General features: G+C 42.3%; 3 protein-coding genes across 3 annotated transcripts; 2 read left to right on the plus strand and 1 right to left on the minus strand.

Moving 5' to 3' along the window:
- Positions 1-323: 323 nt before the first annotated feature.
- Positions 324-3,903, plus strand: LOC306795051 (peptidyl-prolyl cis-trans isomerase-like). Its single transcript, XM_079293387.1, has 6 exons — positions 324-566; positions 696-726; positions 1,344-1,432; positions 1,514-1,610; positions 2,246-2,321; positions 3,439-3,903. Exons 1-6 carry the CDS (start codon positions 414-416, stop codon positions 3,572-3,574), a joined length of 582 nt encoding a protein of 193 aa, XP_079149513.1. The 5' UTR covers positions 324-413; the 3' UTR covers positions 3,575-3,903.
- A 594-nt stretch (positions 3,904-4,497) lies between these two features.
- LOC306795050 (zinc finger CCHC domain-containing protein 24-like) lies at positions 4,498-15,853 on the minus strand. Its single transcript, XM_079293386.1, has 4 exons — positions 15,416-15,853; positions 14,203-14,403; positions 5,775-5,939; positions 4,498-5,602 (listed from the first exon to the last, which is right to left on the minus strand). The coding sequence occupies exons 1-4, from the start codon at positions 15,626-15,628 to the stop codon at positions 5,489-5,491; spliced, it is 693 nt and encodes a 230-aa protein (XP_079149512.1). The 5' UTR covers positions 15,629-15,853; the 3' UTR covers positions 4,498-5,488.
- An 889-nt stretch (positions 15,854-16,742) lies between these two features.
- anxa11b (annexin A11b) lies at positions 16,743-24,355 on the plus strand. The gene is made up of 15 exons (XM_079293385.1): positions 16,743-16,879; positions 18,897-19,311; positions 19,417-19,454; positions 19,632-19,775; positions 19,890-19,977; positions 20,076-20,170; positions 20,310-20,423; positions 20,659-20,749; positions 20,959-21,038; positions 21,185-21,241; positions 21,343-21,436; positions 21,615-21,710; positions 22,560-22,618; positions 22,748-22,870; positions 22,966-24,355. The coding sequence occupies exons 2-15, from the start codon at positions 18,906-18,908 to the stop codon at positions 23,023-23,025; spliced, it is 1,545 nt and encodes a 514-aa protein (XP_079149511.1). The 5' UTR covers positions 16,743-16,879; positions 18,897-18,905; the 3' UTR covers positions 23,026-24,355.
- Positions 24,356-25,793: the final 1,438 nt, after the last annotated feature.

Consider the following 25,793-nt stretch of genomic DNA (forward strand, 5'->3'; position numbering starts at 1 on the left):
AGCTTACTGTTGTAGCTGCTCGAGGTGGAGCCAGTTTTACACTACTCCATATGTTAGGAAGTTTAGTCCATTGGTTCCAAACATAAAGGTCCATTTGCACTCATGAAATGATATGTTGTGTGATTTCATTCCATGAAAGTATTTTGTATGTTGTTAAATACATTTATGTAGGTATATTTATGTTTTTGTCTTGTGCTACCTATATGTTGATGGTATTTCTACATATCAAAAGTGTTTGGTGCTGGTGACGCGTGATCACGTGTAATCTCGCGAGTTTTCAAACCGGCGCTGCTAAGAGCAAATATACTTCCGGTGGTGTAAGAAACGCTTCCGCCCCTCGCTTCCCCATATGTAAGCGTGACACTATCTCATTGACGACCTGAGCCAACTACTGAACTGCATTAGTTTGGAAAATGTTAATTTTATCAAATAGGATAAAGTTATGTTCGCTGGTGTTTACCGCCGCGCGCATGTGCAGCAGCGGCCCTGCAGCCGCCAACAAGAGCCCGACGGTGTACTTTGACATTGCTGCAGACAACCAGCCTGTCGGGAGGATAACCTTTCAGGTGAGACTACACCATTCAATGTGTGCGCCTTGGACTTCAGCGCCTGCTGAACAACCGACAGTGTGTCTGAAGTTCTCCAGAGAACAAACTGTTCACAGATTTAACCCTGAGGCTTTTTTTTTTTTGCAGCTCAACGCTGACGTTGTGCCAAAGACTGCAGGTGAATCCTTGTGCTCCAGCTGAGTGGCAAATATTTACTGACCGCTTTAGAGAATGCATCGTCTTCAAAGCTGAGTTATTAGAGATTTGCCTTTCTCACAGGACAGCGAAGCTACAAACATCATGATGCTTTCCTGTGGAATAAACTAGCCAAAAAATCAGTTCAAAGTAGTGCAACCTTCACCAAGTTCAGCCGTAAAATGCAACGTGAGCATTAATGCAGCACTAATCTTGATCCAATGACATCATATATAAATGGTACTGATAATACTGATGGGATCGTATTAATACATATTGAGTGCTTTTCTTTTTTTATGCTTAAAATCCATTTTGCTGATAAAAGTTTTACTTAAGTAAGGTTTTAAATGGGGTACTTTGAGTTTAATCAGATATTCAATACTGAGTGTTACGGGTATTCTGGTCAAATCAGAATGTTTGACTTTAGAAGCCCAGCACTCAAAAGACAAAAGCACTGCAAGAAATTACCAGTTAGTTGAAGTCGGTCGCACATTGAAATATGATTTTTTTTTTGCTGGGATCCCCTGATGTTCCCATATTTAACTTGAGGAAACTACTGACCTGTGTGGATCGTCAACTGACACAAATCTTTGTTTGCAGAGAACTTCAGGGCGCTGTGCACAGGGGAGCACGGCTTCGGTTACAAGGGATCTACTTTCCACAGGGTGATCCCTCAGTTCATGTGCCAGGTAGGCTTTTCTCCTTTGTGTCCCCTTTGTTGTCCAGCATCACAGCTGTTGCAGTGCAGTGACAGAGAGATGTTTTTTCAGGGTGGGGATTTCACTAACTACAATGGAACTGGAGGCAAGTCTATCTATGGATTGAAGTTCCCTGATGAGAACTTCAAGCTGAAGCACACTGGACCTGGTAATCATCCCGTTGTTTGTGTACACAACTGCGAACAATCAATTTCCGTTTTCTTTCTTTCATTCAGGGCAAGTCAGTTTGTATTCCAGCCATCTAAATTCAAAACTCGGTACTTCCTTTGATGTGACAAACAGGACAAGGCTGCACAAACTGCAGCATTAGGACAGTCGACTTCACCACGACAGAGTATAATAAGATTTGACTGCACAGTGGGATACAATGCCAATGCATAACACTTGAGAAGCTGCAGTATTTGTCACAGACAGATAAGCTGGTGTTTTTCAGGAAGTCTTTTCTACAGTAAAGTATTCGAAACCAGGCTGGTAATTATTATAGTATTATAATGAGCCAAAATCACAGACCAGGAACAAATTAAGTATTTTACATGTTGAGTTAAATATTGAGAATAATCTAAAAGACATGTGGGTGCCTTATTATACCTTTGCAAGAGGACAAAATGTTCTGTAATGTAAATAAACAGATGTTGGTGTTCCTCATTGTCAAGCGGTTGGTCTTACTCGTTTTCGCCACCAGGTGGCAGAGTTATACAAATATTCGCTCACCACTGGAGTTACTTTCAGGCTTAAATGTGTGACAAGATTTAAAGTGACGACTTTTTAATTGCTGCGTTATAGGCATCTTGTCTATGGCCAACGCTGGACCCAACACCAACGGATCCCAATTCTTCATCTGCACCGGTAAAACAGAATGGTATGTGCTGTCAAACACAACATTAACAGGGTTGATGCTACTGCAGTTGTTCTATTACATTTCGCCGTCTTATAAAGTCTGACATCTGTACAAATCCGACTGGAAAAGTGACCCTGTGCAATGAGTTAAACGGAACAAATCCAGATTATTCTCCTTTTTCATCAAATACTTTTTATCTCCCGTTCTTCGGGGTTTAATATAAAAATGAAAAATCACATAACCAAGGATTTTGCCAGAAGACACTGCCGACTTTCAAACATTTAACAAAATGTGAATCTCACACAGCATGGACAAAGAAATCATCTACTTTTATGTGTCACCACCACTGTATTTATAGTCCGGTGTGTCAGAGGCCCCTCGCTTGAATAGTATATTAAAACTTTGGTAAACCATCCAACCTTCAAATTCATCCGCGTTTAGGAGGCTTTTGTGAACGCAGCTTTTTATAATATGTATTCAGCAGTGGCAGGCCGTGCATTTTATAGCTGGGCCTTCTGTGCTGTCCTACTGAGCTTCGGTTATTTGTTTCTATAACTGCGCTCACGTAACAGACAACGGGATGTGTGACCTTTTGAACCCGGAACAATAACAACGCCGGCTGGCGTTCGGCGTTTCCTATGGCGTCCTCAGGTTAGCATAGCATAGAGAAATAGGGGCTGAATCTGACTGGATAAAAGCTCTCCTTAAAACAAGCTGTGCTGGAAGCAGAGCAACAGAGGATGACAGGAGCTGTGCAATGAGAAAATAATACATGTAGTGTATTTGTGAAAAATTATTAAATTATAAAATAGCTATAACTTTGTGATTCTGTTTAGGCCAGCAGAGAAGGCTTAGCTGGCCCTGACGGCCCACCACTGGTTTTCAGTGATGTCAGGTTATTGTTAAAATGCTGTTTCAGATTGTTTTTTATCTCTTCCTGCTGTGAAGTCTTGTAATGCTTTGACGCGACAGAAAAAAATAATTTTTGAGGATTTAAATGACGACCTAAAACAGCAGAAATTGCAGAAATAGTGGCTTCACCCAACGGAAAAGCCAAGAGTCCAACCCTGCTGGGTGCATGATGGGTTGTCCAACAGTCCGGAGCCGTGATAATAAACCTCTTGCTGTCTTCATTTAGGCTGGATGGCAAGCATGTTGTCTTTGGCAGCGTGACGGAGGGACTGGACGTGATCAAGAAGGTGGAGTCTTTCGGTTCTCGTTCTGGGCGAACCTCCAAGAGGATCACTATCGCAGACTGCGGAGAGCTCGATTAGACTCTGAGCAGTGGCCACGGTCGATGTCTCATCTCCTGCTGTAGTGAGAGTGTGAGGGAAAGAGGGGCTTTCCTCAGTCATGGTACAGAGCGCTGCCTCTCTTTCCTGGCAGTAGATGCTGACACTTCATTTCTGTGTTAGTCTTTCTTCAGGGAGCACAGCTAACGCAATTAACTGTGACATGGTATAAAATGTGAACTTGTGTTTTTGAATACAAAATTACGACTTCTATTGTATTTGAGGTGAGATATTAATACGTGAACATGCAGTGAAACTGGTTTGGAAAAGAGGCATTAGTCTGTGAAAACTAAAGTAATATTTTCTAAATATGTGAGCTTGTTCTTGCCATCTGTTTTTATACTACATGACCGTAGACGTCAAAGTGTTACATAGTGCTTTACACCGAAGCTGTTTGAGTCAACGGTGTGTCCGTTTATAGGGAGGAGGCGAATGTTTCATCGCTAGCTGAGGAATGACATCAGTGTTGTTCTTCCCGCCTTCTGTTTTCCTCATCAGCCTATGTTGACTAATGATCTTATTCCGCGAAGTATTTATTGTGCGGACATCTTTCCAGAATAGTTGAGGTTTAAAATGTCAGATCGAAATGTTTTTTTTGGGGGGCGGGGAGGTTCGGTCACTTTGCATTTGGTTCTGCCAGCTGTGCTATATGAGAAGGTGAGAAATCAGATTTTGCTTCGCCTTAAGTCAATTTAACCAGATGCTGGAAAAATATTAAGAGATGGAGATTCTGTTTTATGTTGTGGGGAGATAAAAAATGTGCAACATCTGGATCAGTTAATGTTGAAGACAGAATTTGATGTTGTCAGTTGTCAACTATACGGCGCCGTGACTTCACCATCACATCTGCCCTAATGCACCCTGACACATGGATTTATTAAAAACGCTCTTATAGAAACCAGGGACAAGTTTAAATACATTTTAATACAAAAGCATTTGAAGAGATCATTTGAATTAAGGCACAATAAATGGTGTTTCACACACCTTACAGTTATAAGTCTGAGTGTATTTCTGTTCCATATTAATGTCTCATAACACTTGCATTGAAATACAAAGAGCCTCTCAATCAACATGCACATGCAACCTTCCACTTAATCCTTCATGATCTTTGGTGCGTTCGGATGTGAACTCCTGTTCGTCTCGTTTTACATCCGAGACATTACGACCTCTGACCCATGAAAAGCACTTTGGAGAGACTTTCTTGGCACTGGGTGCTAAAATATAACTTCTGTAATTTATTCTATTTTTCAGGAATCTAAATGTTGCAACCATATTGCTTTCATAGTTGGAACGACAAACTTCCTACAGACGCATACTTATAAAGAATAAATGTTAGTTGGCTGATATATTCCTTCACAAAGTGTAATAATCAAAACAGTAATGGCTTAAAAATATATTCAAAACTGATGTACCCTCCAGTACTGATAATACAGATTATAATAATAATGCAGGTACACACTAATACTGCATATCCTACTTAGTAAAGACTTGTTGCATATTTTATACAGAAACATCATTACGTTTAAGTTATTTCTGGAATATACAAACATGTAAAAGAGAATCTTCTTCATCCGGAAACTTTTGTTCCAACATGTTACACATGAGTGAAGACGGACACAGAACTTACTTTTTTTTTAAATTCACAGTTGGTAAGATTCATAGTTAAGACTTCAAATGAATATTCACATAATGACAACTGAGTAAGTTACAAGAACCCAGCAAACATAAAGAACTCGACTCCACAGAGAGATACTTAAAAACAAAAAGAATGAGCCTCTTATACCGAGAGTCACAGTGTCGAAGAGAATGAAGTCAATTATGGATTTTTTGTAAAGAAAATATATCTCCCCGTTTTATAAAGCTTTGAAAGGAGTGCGTAAGGCAAGTAGAGTGTTTTTATTGCACGCGGCGGCAGTAGTAGCCGAGGTCTTTGCATTTTTCACACAGGTGTTGTGGATGCTCCTTGCTCTGGTCCGACACATCTAACCCGTCCGGTTTCTCCAGAGGCCGCTGGAACAAAGAAACGGAATCACTCATCACAGTCGGAGCAGTGAGTAGAACCCTTAAAGTCCTCAGGACATAACAGTATGACTGTACTACAGCTACACAGGATGTGATTTCCACATTTGCAGATTCCTTCTGTATCGGCAGGTCTGTATGAGTAGGTCTGATGTAGCTTTACCTGCTTATGAGGGTAAACGTTGATGTGGCACTTAATACATTCTTGTCCCATGTTGGCCCAGGAGTTCCCGCTCATCCACTTCCTCTTGCATTTAGGGCATTTATATTCACCGAAACACCTCTTCTTTCCCTGATACGGGGTCAGGCCTTCACCTTTTGGTCGAGCCTGAACACAAATACACAGCAGACAAGAATTCTTACATTGCTGACCTTGTGTGCAACCCGCTTGAAGCTTACGACAGCTTAAAAACTAGACATTCCTCGACAGCTTTGCAAACATTTTGGCTTTTGCCTCTCGCCACCGTTAACTGTGTGAGGATGAACGACCTATTTGGTTGTTTTTTTTGGACGGCAGCCAATTGAAAGCTCTGCAGGATAGGAACAGGAAGTGATAGCAGCCCTGTTGGTGGTCTGGAGAGCCGAGTTTCTGGAGTGGATTTGTCTCAGGAATGAGATGATTATTTATGGTTTCTGTCAAAATAAGTTAAAGAGCTTGTTTGCTTCGATGCTCGATTAATACAGTCCTGGAAGAGTGAGCCATATATTACAAAGGGACCCTGTTATCTTATCTGAACTATAGAACTATAGATTATTAAATTAAAATTCAGCGAGGTCCAGTTTGAGAGCATTTCCTCATGCAAAGGTCCGAAACATCACAATAATGTCTAATTTGCGCGATGATTTAGTCCCATATCTATTGAAGACGCCAACAGCTGTATTGACGTCTGCATGTAGTCAACTGACTGTCATTTCAAACATATAAAGTTCAGCTGAATAATATCGTAACAATATTTATTGTCAGTTTTCAAATTGAACTGCAGAGAACTTATCTGTGGTTATTGAAACCACTTCCTCTCTGTTACGGGTTAAACTTGCATTCTTACTAACAGCCAGCAGGGGACAGCATGTGTCAGTCTATGAGAAAATGACCCTACTTCTCAATTGATTTATTACCTCAGTAAACATCAGTCTAAATCGCTAGTTTCAAGTCTTCTTGAATAGCAGGATATTCCTTTTGTAAATGATGGTCCCATGTAGAGTAAAATAGATGATAAAGCAGGGTGTGCTCTCGGGTGTGGCTCACACAACATTGTCCATTCTGGGTGTTGTCCGTGTTTTCGTCTTACAACTTTAACCCTTTCACAGTGTGTTTTCAGTTTGTTCCATTGTGACCTTTTTTGGTCGCCTAAAAATGTCTACTTCAGGTTGTACTTAGCTCCACCCCCGTGGGCCACTTCTGGTTGCCAAAAGCCAAGATGGCAACGGCTAAAAACCAAGACGGTGACGGTCAAAATGCCCAACTCGAGGCTTCAAAACAGCAGTCCACAAACGAATGGGTGACCGTCACAGTGACTCCGTCCACTTCTTACAATGTATAATGTAAATAAATGCAATAAACTACAAAGCAAATTGTTGTTTGCTGCTGTATGTATGCTCTGAATCCATCAGAAGGTATTTGTTGAACAGAAAAGAAGGAGTCTCAGCTTTCCCATTAGAAATGAACTCCCTCCCTCCAGCTGTGTTCCCGAGGGACCATAACGGAGGCCCTGGCCTGTGGGGGGACCAATGGTAGAGGCCTCCCTACTATAGGACAAATACCTTAGGCTCTCAGTCATCCCTCCCAGCTGCCTCCGACTCACCAATCAGGACATAAAGATCTTAGCAGAGAGGAAATACAACCCAGATGAACTCTGCACTTGTATAACATGACAAAATCCGGAACCCATCACAACGAAGTCATCTCGACAAGACTGGTTTAAATTAAAAGCACCTCGGCTGGAAAGTAGGGCAAGTCAAAATGAAGTCTGAATCCGCACCACCAGAGGAGTTCACGTCAAACCTTGTTTTGATTTCACAGCAGGAACATTATGTCAGGCTGAAAACTTCTTACACATCATTTTATTCATTTCCAGGACTACATGTGTTTAACTAAATGTGTTTAAGGTTCCAACAGTCAAGTGGCTTGACTGTGAAGGCCACAGTGAAGCATTTTGCGGCATGTGTTTGCATCATTTCGCCACCATGAGGCACTGTGGGAGGTCACGTTTGATGGCAGCCCTCTCCTACAGGGAGAGCAGAGCATCATCTTCCTGAGGGAGGAAACAGCTTTCATTCTGTAGAACAAGCAAAACAAACTCTACCTAAAGCCCGGAGCCCACAGGGCAGCAAAGGGCATGGCACAGTCTGTAGTTTCCACCGGTCCCATCAAACATGTGACAGTCACAACCGGTGCGTGAAAATCACACTCATGACCCGACAATGACTGGATGCTCTCATGGAAAGCAGGAAAGTTTGAGTAACTTCAGAAAACATGTACCAATCCATCATCAAGCCTTCTGCTCTCAAGACACAACCAGTTCATTTAACACACCTAAGTTTTTATTGTGTGCCTTTAAGAAACATTTGGGTCGTTAATATGAATTCACGAAATATTATTCAAGCATATTAAAATGTTGATATGTAGTTATAATGTTTACCATGTTCACCATTATAGTTTAGTGTGTAAGCGTGCTGTTTTTTGACTCATCATTTCTTAAAGCTTTAACTTTTCTTTTCACACAGCTAAAAATCAAACAGGCAGCACATTTTCTTCTTAAACAGATTTGATGGAATATTTTTGCAGCCTCAAACCATCTGTGAGAAACTGTTTTGTTTCAGACAAATAGATGTTAAATTCAATTATAATATGCATTACAACTCATCGCATCCAAAAGCCATGACTCCAGTTGTGTAACTTGAATCAGCCCCAGAGTGCACAGAGCGATGTAAAGCCAGATTATAAGACTGTAGCAGATAAGCTTGGCCCAGGTCTATGCAGCCTGGTGAGAGAGGCCCGGGAGGTTGGCTGCCTCCCCCTGCCATCATCTGGAAACCATCAGGATAAACAATGGACTACTCCAAATCCTCACCCCCGCTGTCCCTCCTTTCTCTCTCCCTCTCTCCCCCACTTCCATTGCCCCATGAGACTCTCATCCACAGCAACACCAGGCCTATTGGATACCATGTGGTCAATTACTCCACACTAACAAACCCGCAGTGCTCTCTCTCTCTCCCTCGCTGGGTTTCATTTGTATCAGTCCCCCACCGCATCAGGGAGAAGCCCAGCTGTTACCAAAGCAAAGCAACACATTACTGCCTGGACTGAAATCCACAGCAATAGGTCTCCTATGTTTTAAAGACTCCTGTGTCGACTTATTAAGTGACACTTTTCATTAACTTGTGAAATGAATTATCTCCAGGTGGGTTTAAAGCAACAAATTCACGACTTGCTGTCTTCCAGAGCATCAGAATAGCTAGTTTTGTTTCATGGAAGACAATTATTGTTGCATCCAAAGAGAGGTTGTGTTATTGATAACAATAATCATTTAATTGCTGGTTATTTAAGAGGCAGAAATGCCAAATATTCTCTGGATCCTGCGTTTGCAAGGTGATGATTTACTGCTTTTCTGTTTTATGTCACTGTAAAATAAAGATCTTTGGGGGTGTTGGTCGGACAAAACAAGCTATTTGAATACATCACCTTGAATAATAGTTGTTGTCCTACTTCCAAGAACTTCTACTTTGTTGAGAAAGTGGCCAAAGTGGACTGTGGGGTGGATACTTTTAACGTTAAGAGACTCAGAAGGCTTTTCTTTATCATGATGCAACATGTTATTTTATATGTTTGAAACAAATGTCCCGACGATACTCAGATGATTCAGACTGCATTAGATACTTTTGATTAAATGTCACAGTTGTCATGAAGCAAATAGCAAGTGTAACTGAGAACATTGAGGAAATCCAACCCTGCGGAAGTATTACTTTCACGGGCACATTCGATTACGATGACAGTTAAGTCACCGTTACTGTATATGAAGCTGTAATCCTTTCACGCAGCCTTTCTGCAAATCTTGCACATCTGAAATACTGAATGGATTAACCGTCCCCCTCTCCAAAACAAATGTGATTCGATAAAAACAACTGGAGGCCAAACAGCAAATGGATTTCTATTTTCCAACATGGCTCTCCAGATTTTAAAATCTTGCATCAATCCCATTGTTCAGAGCCTGCAGAGAGATTCCCTCACACACACAGATTCACAGGCATTATTCTTCTCGGCATCTACTTCACGCACAGTGCTGCTCTCGCAGAAGGAGGATTATCGACCAACACACACTCCGCTCCATCCGGAGCCTGACTGAGCTGCAGTCACACAGCTGTAAACTGGTGTTAGGTTTCACAAAGGGTGAGTGACAGGACCAGGTGGCCTGGCAGACAAACAAGAAACACAACAGCACAATATTCCCAATTCCAGTTCAAAACACAGCTGAGAGAGACTCAAGAAGGCCAAATGTTATGACAGTTGTGTCAAAGTGATGCTCAGGTTCGGCTAAGAAGCCAGATATTAGTTTGATTTCATTGTCATGTTCAGGAATTGGTGCACAAGAACAGTTGATGTCGATGTAAAAGAGGCATAACAGCATTTCACAGCATCTATTGTACCTTTATGCTCTTCATAGCAACCTCTACTCACGCAAATGTAGACTAAATAGTAGCAATACATGTGAAAAAGAATCCATGAAGGCAACAAAACTACTAGTTTGGTTTAGGAAAGGATCGTGGTTTTGGTTGAAGAACAAAAGGAATGATGTCACAAGGTACAAATAATGTATGACTAAAGATGTGATGCAGTATATTTGGAGCCACAGAGTGAGAGAGACTTTTCACCCACATTTGCCTCCTGTTATCAAAAGGGATTTCTCTTGAAAACATGCAACCACCTACAAACTGACTTCTACAGCATTCTTCTCCTCTATGTCCATCAGCTTTGAGCAGAAGACAGCCACTGTTTATCAGCGGCAGTCTATCTACCCCGCATACCACGGTTTCCTCTATCTTGCTCATCCTCCTCAGCAGACGATCCGGCCAAAAGCAACAGACAGCAGACCGAGGACAGATAAGACGTTTATCACCAGTGAAAACAAAAGAACCAAAGCAACAGTCATCAGACAGTGTGTCGCTTGAGATTCACCAGTTCCACATTCAGCGATGAACTGTATCGCTGTAATGTCATTGTCAGTATTTGAACCAAGATATCAGCAGAAAAGATGCTCAAAACATTTGGTATGGAGTAAACAAACAACATATAGGGTGTCAATAGCCAGACTGTTTCCAGTCTCTATGCTAAGCTAAGCTAGCCATCTCCTGGCTGTTGCTTCTTACGAACGTTACGAATTTACGAATCGTACGAATGTTACGAACTCATGTGAGAGTGGTATGCATCTTCTCGTGTAACTCTCGGCAAGAATGTGAATATCCACATTTCCCAAAATGTTGAGCAATTCCTTTAAAGTCTTCCCACGGGAAGTACCGAAGACTGGAAGATTATTTGATGTGAAATTTATTTATTATTATTAATCTTATTCGCTGAATTGCCAAGAGTAAAATAAGGAATTTGTATACCGCTGTCATATCCAGCAGCCAGCTAGCTTAGCTTAGCACAAAGACTAGAAACAAGTGGAAACAGTTAGCCTGACTCCTTACAAATTAACACTTTGTATCCTGTTTGTTTAATCCAAACAAGCCCTGCAACTATCAAAAGTTCCTCCTTCCAAAGTAATTGTCAAGGCAGACGTTTCCCTTCGATTCAAACCTGATCAAACTTTAACTGCAGACACATACGCCCACTTGCTGTGCTACCCACTGTTTCCAAACACATTCTGGATGCAGACATCTCTGGGCAGCTGCTTTCTGGCCCTTTAAACGAGTGTCCGACAGCCGCTTCTCTGCACAGACAGAGACAGAGTGAGACGGCGCTGACTGCAGCCAAGCAGAGCTAAGCGAACAATACAGCCTGACTTCCTGACCTTTGGTTCCACAGCCCCTCTGGAGAAACAATGCTCTCCTTATTTAGCCCAGGCTCTTCCCACCATACACCCATGTACTCTCAGCACACTGTCACTAGTGTATTCTCCTTACAGTTACCGGGTTCGGCTACTTAATTGGCGCAGGGTCAATAAAGTGTGACCCTGGGTTAAGGGGTGAAAGGTGTTAAACTTGCCACAAATATGGACATCAATAGAAACAGTTTTGTCATCAAAATGGTATAAACTACAGATGATTTTCAGATGAAGACACTAAATTAACGGCAAGTTGGATAGTAAGTCATCAAGGGTCCAAACAGTATGTACTGCTAGAGCTAAAAATGCCTCAGATTCCAGCCAACAAGAACAAAAAGCAGTTTGTTCATCAGTTACAGCTTCAGAAGAGCGTTCAACTGAAGAGGCCGTTTGCCATGACAACTGCTCCGTAATCATCGCTGTGGGTCTGAAATATCAGCAACACATGATGAAAATCTGACATCATCTTTCTAAAGCAGAGCGAGAGCGGCGCAGAGCCAGCCGGCAGAAATGGTTTCCAGATTTTGCACATTTTAAGGGTCGTGGCTGCAAAGAAGAATCGTAAATATCCCAGAGTAATCCTTTGACGTCTTAACCCTCTGGTGAAGCGAGAAACCCAACTCTCCACTATGCTGTCAACAGGATGTTTACCACTTTCATGTCGCGCACAGCATGCATAGCATGTCTAATACCTTTCAGTGTGGCTGCAACTCAAACTCACGGGTTCCGCCTTAACTGGCACTTTTCATTCTTTGTCATCACCTAAGGCTTCCACTGAGGTGCCATGTGTTTCTTTATCAAAGAAGCAGACATTTAGAGTTGACATGGGCCCCATTCCACCCAGAGAGAGGCTGTTGAAGGCCCCGCACACCCACTTCCTGTGTGCTTCTTCTCTCATCTTACTGAGCCGTGACATTCTTTGATTCCTGTCTGTTGCAGCTCCACAAACAGTTCGAAGACACTCACTGCTGTTAATAAGATGTTCTATACCACTCCATAAAAAAAACAGCTTTTAAACAAGTGATTTTGCCAAGCCTTGATGTATGCCTCTCTATTCTTCCTTCGACAGAAACATGCTGTGCAAAAAGTGGTGTTGTAAGGATGTACACCGTTTTCCCTCTGGTCAGGTTATACAGCAAGACGCCCTAAACACTAAATAAGTGTCAGTGTGTTGTTGTACAATTTGAAAGTGGTTGAAAGCTTCTTTCGAACATTCTTTCAGACATATTTCTGAGACTGACCAACCAACAGTAACACGCAGCTTCTGTTGCGTTAGTCCAGATGTGAAAATGTTAAGAGCTATAAGCTCACAGCAAATTATTTTCCCCACATTCCTCGCATTCCTCCACTTTCACTGCAGGAACTGCACCAGTGATGGAGGTGACGAGCTCTCAGAGACGAGGCTGTAGGGAAGAGAGTGATCAAGATGTGGCCAGGGCCGATAACAGACTCTTCCTTCTTAGTGAAAGGAATCTTTTGGGGAACGTATTCAATTGCTTGCAGAGAGGAAGATGAAGAAGAATGCCCCCCCCCCTCACATCTGCACATTAAATAGCTTAGTAGCTTAGCTTAGCATAAAGACTGGCAAAAGCTAGCCTGGCTCTGTCCGAAGGAAACAACAGTGGAGGGTTACGTGTCTTTGAACAGAGCCAGGCTAGCTGTTTCCAGTCTTTATGCTAAGCTAAGCTAATAGGCCGCTGTCTCCGGCAACCTATTCACCATACAGACGTGAGAGCGGCATCCATCTTCTCATTTGACTCTCGGAAAGATAGCAATTAAGTGTATTTCCCAAAGTCGTATGTGTATTATAAAGGAAACATTTTCAATGTTATAACTTATTAATTGATCTCGTGCACCAACACTATTTTATGTTTTAGACGCTACCCCCTTATTGTGACATTTTACCTCTGGCACAAACTGACAAAAACTGAATTGATGTAAATCACTCAGTATTAATATCTGTGGATTTATGGTGCAGCGTCACAACAGAAAGCAATTACACCTTTTTAGAACTGACCAGTCAACGTTTGCCAGCCGTTTGAATTTCTACTTTTTTTGTTTCCTCGCTTCTTGCACACATCCTGTCCATCAGTCATGTGATTATTTCCATTTTATTATTTCCACCTAACAAATGTCAGACATTTCCCTCTGAACATGATCAATGGGGATCGGCAGCTGGACATAAAGCAGTGGTAATATGTCTCTCCTGTTTGGAGAAGAGGTCGTGCCTATCCACAGAGAAACCTATCGTCTTTCATTAAGGCCGGCTCCCAGATGCAATCTGGCATCTGCTGCTCATTACCAACCTGCGGTGGTTCATCAAACTCAAATATGTGCTAAGGAATCGATTTCACACTGAAAAAAAAGAGTCTACTTACAACTAGGAGGAAGATTGTGGATTCGAAATGACAATCAGATGAAATACGTCGTCATACTCGCGTCACCTCATATGTTCTTTGAAACACCATAGACGGCTCAAACGGCCGACACGCTGCCACTGCACAGCAGTTTCTGCACATGACTGATGTGAAGCATCGCTGACTGGCTCACCTGAGGGCAATCTTTGATGTAGTGGCCTTTATTGAAGCAAAGGTGGCACAGGTAGTTGGGCGGCGGCCTTTTGCTGGGTTTGCGTGTCTCGGGGGACAGGGAGAGGTCTGAGAAATGGTCCGCCAGAGAGCTCAGGCCTTCCACGATATTGTTGAGGGACCCGTAGGGCGAGGAGCGCTTGTAGAAATTGTTGTTCAAGGCCTGTCAAGAGAAAAACATTATTGTTTATGACTCTACAATGAAAGAGCCTTTCAGGCAGCATGTCAGTCCATCACCCTGATTGATTCTCCTGTTCGTGTCTCCGACAGTAGCCGACATTATTTCAATTCTGCAGATGTGCTGCCTTTACTGCATTTGCACTGTGGGCCAACAGTGTCCGTTTCCTCGTCAGAACAAAATGCTTTTGTCACGCGTTCTTCTAACTTGTTCTATTGCCACGGCACAATCAGCATCATTGTGCCTCTGGAGGAGACGGGTGCTGTGGCACCACAGGGGGCACACATGGAGAACAGTCTGCAAACACTGGCTGTTTACTCTGAAGGCATCACAGAAAGAGAATTGTGCTCAGATGCACATGCACATTACAGTTGGTAACGTTGCTGTGGCATGGGTGCAGGTACAGTATGCTGTTTGAATTGTTTCATTTTTAAAGTTACAAAGTGATTTTTTAAGTAAAAATACAGCAAATTATGATATCGTTATGCCAATTTTTTTAATGACTGATGCCTGTTTTCCTTACATTTCCTAAAAGGGTCAGTATTAAAATAAGCAGCAAGCCCCACTGAGTGAACACAGCATACTCCTCTGACCAAGCAGAGGCCGGCCAGGGTGAAGTCTAACATTTTTTTTTAAACTTGTGAGAGGTCTTTCTCAACCTGCCAGTTCCCCTTCCAGCTGCACACTGACACCAGACCAGTCTGAACACACTCAGGCACTATACCAGGGTACAGAACCCATATTCATGCACTACCCTCTCACCACAGTGCGACCCAATGAAGGCATGCAGGTGAGGTTTACTGTATGGGCAACAAAAATAACCTGGAGTGAAGTATGTTTGTATAATATTCATCTTAGGAGAGAGACTTTTGACATGCAGCGTTAGAAAAAGATGAACGAGTGGGTGCAACAAGGCATGCAGTTTGTAAATGCAAAGGGTTAATCATGTATATAAGCGCGTTATGACAGCATTGACATAACATGACATGAATTCTACCTCACTCCTCAGATGGAAGAAGTTGTTAAGATAGTTGGCGCTCAGATCAGCTGCGCTGCGCTTGGAGATGTTCATGTCCAGTGGGGAAGTGTCCGACTCGGCTTTGAACGCATCAAAAGTGCTGCTCTGAGTGTCTTGCAAAGACATGTAGACCCAGTTGAGCAGCTGTGCCGGTGGGTACACAGGGGCACCATTCTCTATGGCAGACATCATATTGTTTGCGCCTCTTGGAACAGCGCCGTCAGAACCGCCGGATTTTCTGGATCACACAACTTCCTTCAGTCATCCCCCCCCCTTCTGCTCCGGCTGGATGTGTGATGTGTGATCTTTGTGTTCACCTGGGGGAGCCCTGGAGGACCCCAGTTACCGGACAACAGTCACGGGGGAGGGCGCAGTAGAAGCATGAAGCGCAAACGCCTGAATGCCAGTGGGAAGCGAGTAGCAGCGCTCCAACCACGACTCTCAGGGCTGCGTCACAGCGAATAGGAGGTCCGACATGAGTTTGCATCTTTGTGCTTAACTTGTCTTTGCATATTTAGCCACAGTAGGCTACCCGAGAGGGACGCTCACTGCAGGAGGCTACTGTGGTCTAAAACCAGGAGTTATATAAGGGAAAATAAGTGACATGCTGTTAATATCGACCTTCATGAGGTATTTTAAATGAGTAGTTATTTCATTCTAAGAAAGCACTGAATTGTGCCTACAACACGGACTCTTTATCAAAAACAGTGTTGCAGTGTTTTATCTAACTTTTTTGTCAGATGCCAAAGATGGATGGATAATATAACGTTTGTTTTGATTGCAGTGATGCAGGATGAGGAGAGGTAAAGGGGAATCATACACAGCGATGAAATTAAATAAAATACAAAAAGATAAAGTCGAAAAAGGAAAATCCCACACTTCATTGTGCTTAGGTAGACTGACAATAAACCACCCTGGTGTACTACTGATGACGTCTACACTGACATCATGTAAAAGGCTTCAGTCTGCCTTGCTCGTCTAGTAGACTGCTGCCCTCTAGTGTTTGTTTTATGTTGACACTGAGTGTTTAACGTAATTCAAATATCAGGAAAAACTGCATATTAGCCCATGAAACATTTGAAAATATTTGAATGTCTTCAGGCAAGGGACTTTGAAAAAAAAGAAATCGAGGTATTCAAAGTATTTTGGTCAACAAGATGGCGTATTAATTATCCACAATATAATGCTTGTGATATCACCGTGGAAAACTCGAATCACTTCTTGACAAACATTGCAGTGTATTCTTGGGTTAAAATGAAAACACGACAGCCCGATGAGTCAACGTCAGGCTTTCTCCTCTTAATGTGTGGAGGACATTAACGGCGCAGAGGTTGTTATACTGCAGGACGGAAACAATGCTGAGGACCCGCCCACCTCCGGGCTCGTCTTCTGGCTGCTACTCCTCGTTCGGCCCTTCCTGGATCTGAAGTACGTTGCGGATAAGTAAGTAACCCTAAATCTTATGTTTTTGGACTGTGAATAGCCGCGAAATATTCGTCTTGTATTGCGTTTGAGGCGATAACGAAGTTTGAACATACTTAATAATCAATCCAGCAGCCTCCGTCAGCACTGTGGAATGTAGCGAATTAGCCACGCCTAATTAAACAGACGCTACGGAGCTGGAACGTTGCGCAACAGCAACAAACCTTTTTTTTTATTATTATTTATTATTTCAAAAGTAATTCAAAATGGCGCACTGACACTTTTAACTATCTAGTGTGTTACGTGTCCCTCCCGCTATTTGTTTACACTGGATGCTAAATGCCAAACAGTAACTTATTCGTCTGGGAGTAGCTATGTAACGCTAACGGACCGCAGGGTTGCTACAAGCTCTTGGAGATAAAAGATCGCGTGACATTTAGCATACGGGCGCTACTTATTATTGATGGACATAAGTGTACAGTCAAATGTTAAAGTCGCAGCTAACGTTAGTCTGCGAGTTGAGAAAACACAGGCCTGTGATTCCCAGATTGAAGGATGTTGCGTTATATTTCAGCCTGCTTTCCAGTGCTCGTAAACATACGCAGGAAGTGTGACGCACATTTAAAACGTGCCCCTCCTAGCGCGTTTACGTTTACGTAAACGCCTCTTACGTTTACCTCTTACGTTTACGTAAGAGGTCATGAGTTGTAAAACATCAGTATTAATGCAACATATTACTAATTTGCTTCAGGAATCAAGAAGTAACGGACATCGGGATTTTATTAATGATTTTATAATAATAATAATAATACTAATGTAATAATATAACCTTGCTTTACCCCATCCCTGGGTCGTAAATTTCCCCCTGGGGATAAATAAAGTACATATCTATCTATCTAAATGCGTGGTGGGATGTAAATACTGGTATTTACGGTAATACTTGAAGGCGTCCCCAGTGCAGACCCTGTTACCAAAGGTCCAAAGGAGAGGACGGTCAACAATCACACACCCTTCATGAAGTCACCTCTAACACAGTGTTTATGTCTGCCTAAAGTACTCCGTGGTGCATCTTTGAATTCAGAATGACTAAATCTAAACTTTAATTAACCATAACTAATAGCTCTAAATACAGCCGATTTATTTTACATCCGGGTATCTTTGTTTGTCTGAAAATAACTCTAAACAAGTTGTATCTGTAGAGCATTTTAATATTTGTAACATTCAGGTACTGGCACTGTCAGGAAAAAAAACATATACTGAGCTGGTTCTGCACGGCCTCGAGGTCTTGCTTTGTTGTAACCCCCCCCCCCCCCCCCCCAAAAGACATGTTTTCTACCAGTACCTACGGTAGTTTCTTGTGTGAGTGTATTTATGTCTGCTTGATGATCGCTCAGTACAGCTTACAGACCTGCAGCTGTAATCAGTGTTTTGCTTGAATATGGGATGGCACAGAGGCACCCAAACGGCGTGACAGTTGTGTAATTCCAACAACAACTCTTCATTCTACAGTGTTTGTTTGGGGTTTTTGAACTCTATCAAAAAAACAATGAGCATGCTCTTTTGTCATTAGCATAAGTTGAGGGTCACGGCAGATGAAAGTGGTGAGTTTCTGTCGTCATAATGTTGATGTGGTAACACGGCCTGTGGAGTGTAATCAAGTGAGGGCCTTGTCTGCAAGTGGCAGCTCATTCATTAACTTACGGAAGTTGTTGGTGGAGTTTAGAGTATTTTATTATGATTACACCAAATGGATGCAGGGTAAGAGGGTTGGGTGTCAGTTTGGGTTATTTTTAGAGAACTAAGTAAATGTCATGCTCATAATAGATGGCTGCTTTAAAAAAAAGGAACTAAATGTGGGACTTTAACACATCCATGTCTGTGTTACCACATCATAAAAACAATGGAGACTGACAAGTTATGAAGTACAATTAAAACTTTAACTGGAAATATTTTTGAATGGTTCCTGGAAAATGTGCTGTGGTCATATGATGACCCTCATACATCACAGTATCAAGCCACAACTTCATGTCACCTTTAGGTTTTGAAGATGAGCTACCCAGGATACCCACAACAGGGAGGGGGCTACCCACCTCAACAAGGGGCATATCCACCCCAAGCAGGCGGCTACCCTCCTGCTGCAGGCGGCTACCCTCCACAGGCGGGCGGCTACCCTCCACAGGCGGGCGGCTACCCTCCACAGGCGGGCGGCTACCCTCCACAGGCGGGCGGCTATCCTCCACAGGCGGGCGGCTACCCTCCTGCTGCAGGTGGCTACCCTCCTGCCGCCGGAGGCTACCCCCAACAGCAGGCCGGCGGATACCCATCTCAGGCTGGTGGTTACCCTCCAGCAGCAGGGGGCTACCCTTCCCAGCCCGGAGGCCACCCTGCCCCAGCTGGAGGCTTCCCTCCTCAGGCAGGAGCAGGAGGCTATCCTTCCGTGCCTCCAGGAGGAGGTGAGACTCCAAGATAGTCTTTTGAATTGTGAAGCTTTGCATGCATCAGATTTGTTCTTTTAAATTAATTGCATTTTGCATGTTATGTCAATATATTCTTTGCAGGTGGAGGCTGGGGTGCAGCACCAGGCGGACAAGGAGCGGTACAAACGTTCTTATCTCGCTCTAAACCACTGCAGTGCCACATCCCTAATAACATATGGACTGACTTCCGCTAAATCTCTTGTTTGCTTAAATCACCTCATCTCCTACTTGAACCTTATTTGCTCTATATGCCACCATAGACTTAGCACTTACAGCTGTCCTCTGTCCCTCTGCAGCCAGGAGGGGCTCAGCAGGGATACCCAGGGGGCCCCGCCCCAGGCCAGCCCATGCCAAACTACGCCGGAGCCCCCGCCAATACCCCCTCAATGCCGGGATATGGAAGTGGAGTTCCGTCCAACCCTCATGCACCTGCCATTTCTGTAAGAGGCATTCATCGTCATCCTTGGACTTCTACTCAAACTACGTCCCAATGTACATGCAGCTAGTGTGTAGTGTTTTATCCGCTCATGTTTTTATTTATTTACTTTTCATAGAAAGGGTTCAGAGGTTCTTTGAAAGACTTTCCAGGGGCCGATCCACTGAGGGATGTTGAAGTTCTTCGCAAAGCTATGAAGGGGTTTGGTCAGTAAATGTTAATTTGAATATCTGAAGTGTTGTCACTCAACATTGATCCCTTTTGTTACACATCATAAATTGATCCTGAAAATTATTTTGAACAGGCACGGATGAAAATGCCATCACCGAACTTCTGGGAAGCCGTACCAACAAGCAGAGGGTTCCAATGGTAGCAGCCTATAAAACAACTTATGGAAAGGTACATTTTATAATGTTTTTTTTTTTTTACAGTCGAACTTCATTCTGTAATCTGTCGCTAATCATTGGCCCTGTATTGCAACTATATCTCGGCCGAGCTTGCTCTCATGGTTTCTTGTTTTGTGTGTGTTTCCTCTTAGGATTTATCCCACGATCTGAAGTCTGAGCTCACTGGAAACTTTGAGAAACTGGTTCTTGCCATGGTTAAGAGCGCTTCACACTTTGATGCATCTGAACTCAGAGAGGCTATAAAGGTTGGAAGCTTGAGTTGTTGTCTCGGCAACGCTTCAATTTTGGTTTTCTAGTCCAAACCGCATGTTACTCATTGTGTAATTGGAAAATAAGAACAAAAATAACCTCAAAATGCAAGTTACGGCCGTACAAGTCGAGACTTGTGTCATGGCTGATGACCTCTGACTGTTCAGCATTTTTAATCTATTAAGCTGGTGTGTCTTTGTGTCTTACTGAGGCGTTTCTATATTTTGACAGGGCGCAGGAACTGATGAAGCTTGTCTGATTGAGATTCTTTCATCACGCTCCAATGCAGAGATTCGTGAAATTGCCAGAATCTACAAATCTGGTGAGTTCTGATCTTGAGCTTTATATTTTTTATTCAAATAATTTAATTCAAATTTGATTGTAGGTTGTGCAACTACTCTTTTGTTTTACCTTTTTATTGTTGTGCTTTGAAAAATTGATTGAGAAAAAAAAGTGTCTAAACAAAATGCAAATATTATGCAAATGAATGTATTGGCCCAACAAAAACAAAAAGCCGTACCTTTCTTCCAGATTACGGGAAGAGCCTGGAGGACGCCATCAGCAGCGACACCTCCGGTCACTTCCGCAGACTCCTCATCTCTCTCAGTCAGGTAGCTGCTGCACATTTTTACACCTGATTCATAATCAGCTCGTGTCAAACCAGATTTCAGCTCCTGCGAGCTATTAAGTGTCGACTCTGCCATTGTGCTCCGCTCATGAATATATTAATGAACACAACACCTCTTACTATATCCAGGGAAATCGTGACGAAAGGGAGAATGTCGACGTCTCCCTAGCCAAACAGGACGCTCAGGTACCAGTTTAAAGTTGGTTTGCTGTTGTAACATTCTTGAAAAGTAATTTGCAAGTCTGATCATGTTCCTTGTTTAATTTGTGTGTGTGCGTGGGCGACAGAAACTGTATGCTGCTGGGGAAAATAAAGTTGGAACTGATGAGTCTCAGTTCAATGCCATCCTGTGTGCTCGCAGCAAGCCTCACCTTCGAGCAGGTGTGTCATTTCGACATCCACGAGATCATTTCCCTCCCTCTACTGAAGTTCACCACATGACTTCTGTTGTTCCAGTGTCAAAACCACACATGTTGACCTTTTTTAATACATATTTCAGACATTTGTTTTCAAATATTATGACTGTAACTGTCTCGCCTGTGATTCTTGTCTTTATTAGTCTTCCAGGAGTACCAGCAGATGTGTGGGAGAGACATTGAGAAGAGCATCTGCAGGGAAATGTCTGGCAATGTGGAGTCTGGCATGGTGGCCGTGGGTACGTTCTTTGGGTCTCTTTTCCAACCAAATGAAAGTGGCTTTCCAAAAACATGTTGAAGCTTTAAGTATATATTGAAGCCATTCGTCAAGATGTTTGTTTGGACTGGTTTTCCTGGAAGGACTACAAATATCGTGCTGATGCCAACCGGCTGCCGTTTGACCTACATACCTTTTTAATACTTGATGATTGGTAAAAAGCACAGCTGCATCAGAATACAGTTGTTGATAGACATTCAAGTTTTCTCAAATTGTATAAAATCCAATTTAAAACCACAGAGTCCCAGCCATTTTAGATTATTATGTTTGTGCAGATGTGCAATTTGGAAGAACAGATGATTTGGTTGCTGTTGTGCAACGCATTGAAGTTATTTCAAATGGGCCACACCAAGAAGAGTTTGGCACCCGATTACAGGAAATATTTGGGGTCCTTTCAATTGTTACGTCTTCAATGTCGTGAAGATCGGATGACAATTGTAGCTGGAGTGGTGCAAAAGAGTTTTGCAGAAATGATAAAAATGGCGGAAATTATTGACGTTTTAGCGATAATGCTGGTAACTAAGAAGCCTACAAACTAAAGAAAATAGGGCTGAGAGGAAAACCTTGTGGCAGACGCCACAACATAAACACCCGTCTTTCTCTGGTGTAGTTATTAATACTGGACTTAGCTTCGGTGTCTAATGTTGTCCGCCTCAAGCAATCAGCTTTTGACTCTTCTTGTCTTTTCATTTACCTCTTCACATCGTCTGTTGTATCTTGTCCCCTTAGTGAAACGAAAGTGTAACAATCGTGTGGTTTTGCAGATTCATATCAGACTCATCTGTTTACATCTGCTCCTTTTTTTTCCTAGTGAAATGCATCAAGAACACTCCTGCCTACTTTGCAGAAAGGCTCCACAATGCCATGCAGGTACGTCATCACATTGTATTCTAATTGTCACAAACCAACTGTTCCGTGCACTGACATTGTTGTGGGGAGTCTGAGGAGAAGTTGTCACCGCTGCGGTCAATGAAGTGTCCCGGTGTGATGTGTCGACAGGGAGCAGGGACCAAGGACACAACACTCATCCGCATCATGGTGACCCGCTCTGAGGTGGATATGTTGGACATCAGAGAGGCGTATGTGAAGACTTACAGAAAATCACTTTACAGCCACATCTCAGTAAGTCCCGCACGCCATGTCACGCTGACAATCGCAGGGTTTCCTTTTCATGTACATATTTTTAAAACCATGTTGGTTTTCTCTTCGTTTCTCAGGGTGATACCTCCGGGGATTACAAGAAGCTGCTGCTGAAGCTGTGTGGCGGTAGCGACTAAAGGGAAAGGAAGAGAACCCTACGCAAGGACAGAATATATGTCCACAGTGAAACAATGTTATAGGACCATATATCACCTCTGATGCATGCAGTTTAAGTTAGTTTTCCTATGGCAACAGTCAGTCATTGTTTCTTTAGTATTCTCTTCAGTATGATTAAAACATAATCGATTTTTTTTGCCACTGTATTGTAGTCAGTGATTTGCCAAATAGTAAATATATATTCATATGAAGAATTTTTTTGTTTTGTTGATGCAATAGTTAAAATCTCGTACTTGATTAAGATGTCAACTATATAATATAACGATACTAACAACTACATTATGGAATAGTATTTAAAATGTTAAAGGCTAAACCGTAATGATCATTCAAGAAACCCTTATTTGGAAGAACAATAGAGTTTCAGAAACATTAGAGATGCAGAACAAGGCGAGTGTCTTGTTTATTTAACATTCAAAGTACATATACAAGTATATATTTAGCAAAAGACTTTATACATGCATTATTTCCGTGTTACTCTGGTAAAGTTTACCTCACCGCCAAGCATTTCAACTGTGTGCAAGTTACTACACACAACGTTACGTGACACCATTGTGCAGGTATTAGCAAATTATGTTTGACTTCATCTCACACAGAACAGATGTGATCACTTGGTGCTTGTTAAACTGGCCACAATAAAATTCCAGGTCATTGTAAGAAATAACAATCTGCAAAAAGGCATCTCTTCTATGTGTCAATGTTAACTAACCAGAATTTAACTCCTGCTTGCAAGTCTATGCAATTTAGCTTTTTTTTTTTCCTTATATCAGCTTTACAGAACTCTTCTGTGTTCTTGAAATGTAAACATTTCCAATCATTGTTCGTCCAATTCCAGCCAATGTTTTCTTCATGAATGCTGCAAAAGCCAAAGCCTGAAGACAGATGATGTTGTGCCTTTTTGTCAGGGCTGCCGTGTAAAATGTTTAGAGCTAATGGATGTTTGTTTCACTGTGGTTCATCCTGCAAACAATCTATAATCATCCATGCACGCTTGCAAAACCTGTAATCCCAACATTGTTCATTTCTCAATATTTTGTTTACCTTTTTTTCCTGAGTGTCTTTTACCAGTTTGTATGTTTTACTGCCAGTAGAGGGCTCTTCATTCACGTGATGTGTCATTTTTAATGTCTGCTGCCTGAAGGTTTAGCTTTGATCTGAATATCTATTGCACTAAGTCTACTTTGCAACCATCCATGTAACATAACAATGGTTGAATTTCAACATTTTGCCATGTGATAGTTCCAGTCTCTCAAACAGCCACTTTTGATTTCATTAAAAAAAAACATTTTGGCATATCTGGACTGCTTTTGTGAAATGGGATCATGTGTTTTGCATGAAACATTGACTCTGAGATTTCTGCTCTGAGCCAGTGCACAGTGAGCAATTTGCATTTCAAAGGCAGCCTCATTTCCACCACCTTGGTAGGTATAACAACTGAGACGGTGACACCCCCCCCCCCATATCCTCAGAGCTTCCCGAGCTGCACGTTTTGCTAAAAGGTGCCAGTTATGTGGCTTAAATAAGTGAAGTCTCTATGCTTTGCTGTATAATCTGAGAGGAGGGAAACCATGTCCAGGGTTGCTATGTAGCTCAAGTGATACGGCAGAGAGAGCTTTTCTTAAGGCTATAAATAGTGTCCACATTGGAGACACGGATGTCCTAAAGTCATCTTTCTGTTGTGCTCACTGGCCTTTAAGTGCAGCCTCAGAGGGGCTGTGATGGGGAGAGAAATGACTTCACCAAGCCGCACTTCTTCTACACCTTTCTCACTTCACTACTTTACACGCTCAAAATGAAAAGCCCCCACCGGCCGGGGGACAAAGAGGGATGAATATTTGATGTTGGTATTTGTGTATTTCCTCTCAAGCCCGGGCCGTTTGCCGTGATACCTCCTTAAATATATAGGTCAAAGGGAAATCAGTGGGGCCTCTCGTTTGGTTTGCTTTTACTTTCAGAGACAAAACAGAACACTTCCCTGATCCTGATTTCCAGAAGAAGAAAAAAGTGCTTTAATTATTTACATGTGGACTTGCTGCACTCTATCTGGGGCTTGATCACACTTAGATACACACACATGCAAGGGATGCACTGTCTTATTGGAGATGTCAGACGTGTGCCTATGAGAATCGTGCCAATCGACAGCAACCTGTACGTCATCGGTATCGGTGGTACATGGGAGCTGCAAAGGTCAGCCTTTATATTAGCCCTCATGCTTCCTATCGTACCCCTGGAGCTTTTTCTTCTCTTAAATAGCAAAATAAAGGTGTTTTTTTCTTTAATTTTGAGTTAATCATCGCAAGGAAATGTGACTTAAATGTCATATCACAAAATTAAATAAAAATAATTGGATGTTCAAGAGTTTTTTTAAATACTTGGATGCCAAATGACCCATGCTTTTTTTTTTAATCATTTTCTTGTTTTTTTAGTCATTTTGAAGAAAACTACTAACACAAAGATGAAAATTAAAAGATACTTAAATGAAGCATTTCGAAAACTGCCATATTTCAAAAGAATAATTCTAATTTTGTAAATCTATTGAGATCAGTCCATGGTTTACCTTTATTCACATCCCCATCACTGGTCTCTAATGTTAATACTGTCTCATGGACAATCAGTAAAAGTAAGCATTGACCAAATTGTTTATTTGTTGTGGATTTTCTGCAGCCATCCAATGAGGAATGTGCGGTTAGGAGACATTTGGTTGCTAGGGACATAATCCCGCTTTAAACTT

Source organism: Melanostigma gelatinosum (genome assembly GCF_949748355.1).
Source record: "Melanostigma gelatinosum genome assembly, chromosome: 21".
In the NCBI taxonomy this organism is placed as follows: Eukaryota; Metazoa; Chordata; class Actinopteri; order Perciformes; family Zoarcidae; genus Melanostigma; species Melanostigma gelatinosum.

What these genes read in the sequence shown, in the direction of transcription:
- anxa11b (XM_079293385.1), top strand. Translation starts at nt 18,906, where the DNA reads ATGAGCTACCCAGGATACCCACAACAGGGAGGGGGCTACCCACCTCAA. An exon ending in CAAGCCTCACCTTCGAGCAG is followed by an intron (nt 21,437 to 21,614) that starts GTGTGTCATTTC and finishes TGTCTTTATTAG; the next exon opens with TCTTCCAGGAGTACCAGCAG. An exon ending in GTCTGGCATGGTGGCCGTGG is followed by an intron (nt 21,711 to 22,559) that starts GTACGTTCTTTG and finishes TTTTTTTCCTAG; the next exon opens with TGAAATGCATCAAGAACACT.
- LOC306795050 (XM_079293386.1), bottom strand. Translation starts at nt 15,628, where the DNA reads ATGATGTCTGCCATAGAGAATGGTGCCCCTGTGTACCCACCGGCACAG. An exon ending in ACATCAAAGATTGCCCTCAG is followed by an intron (nt 5,940 to 14,202) that starts GTGAGCCAGTCA and finishes ATTTGTGTTCAG; the next exon opens with GCTCGACCAAAAGGTGAAGG. An exon ending in ACGTTTACCCTCATAAGCAG is followed by an intron (nt 5,603 to 5,774) that starts GTAAAGCTACAT and finishes TCTTTGTTCCAG; the next exon opens with CGGCCTCTGGAGAAACCGGA.
- LOC306795051 (XM_079293387.1), top strand. Translation starts at nt 414, where the DNA reads ATGTTAATTTTATCAAATAGGATAAAGTTATGTTCGCTGGTGTTTACC. An exon ending in TCGGGAGGATAACCTTTCAG is followed by an intron (nt 567 to 695) that starts GTGAGACTACAC and finishes TTTTTTTTGCAG; the next exon opens with CTCAACGCTGACGTTGTGCC. An exon ending in CGTTGTGCCAAAGACTGCAG is followed by an intron (nt 727 to 1,343) that starts GTGAATCCTTGT and finishes CTTTGTTTGCAG; the next exon opens with AGAACTTCAGGGCGCTGTGC.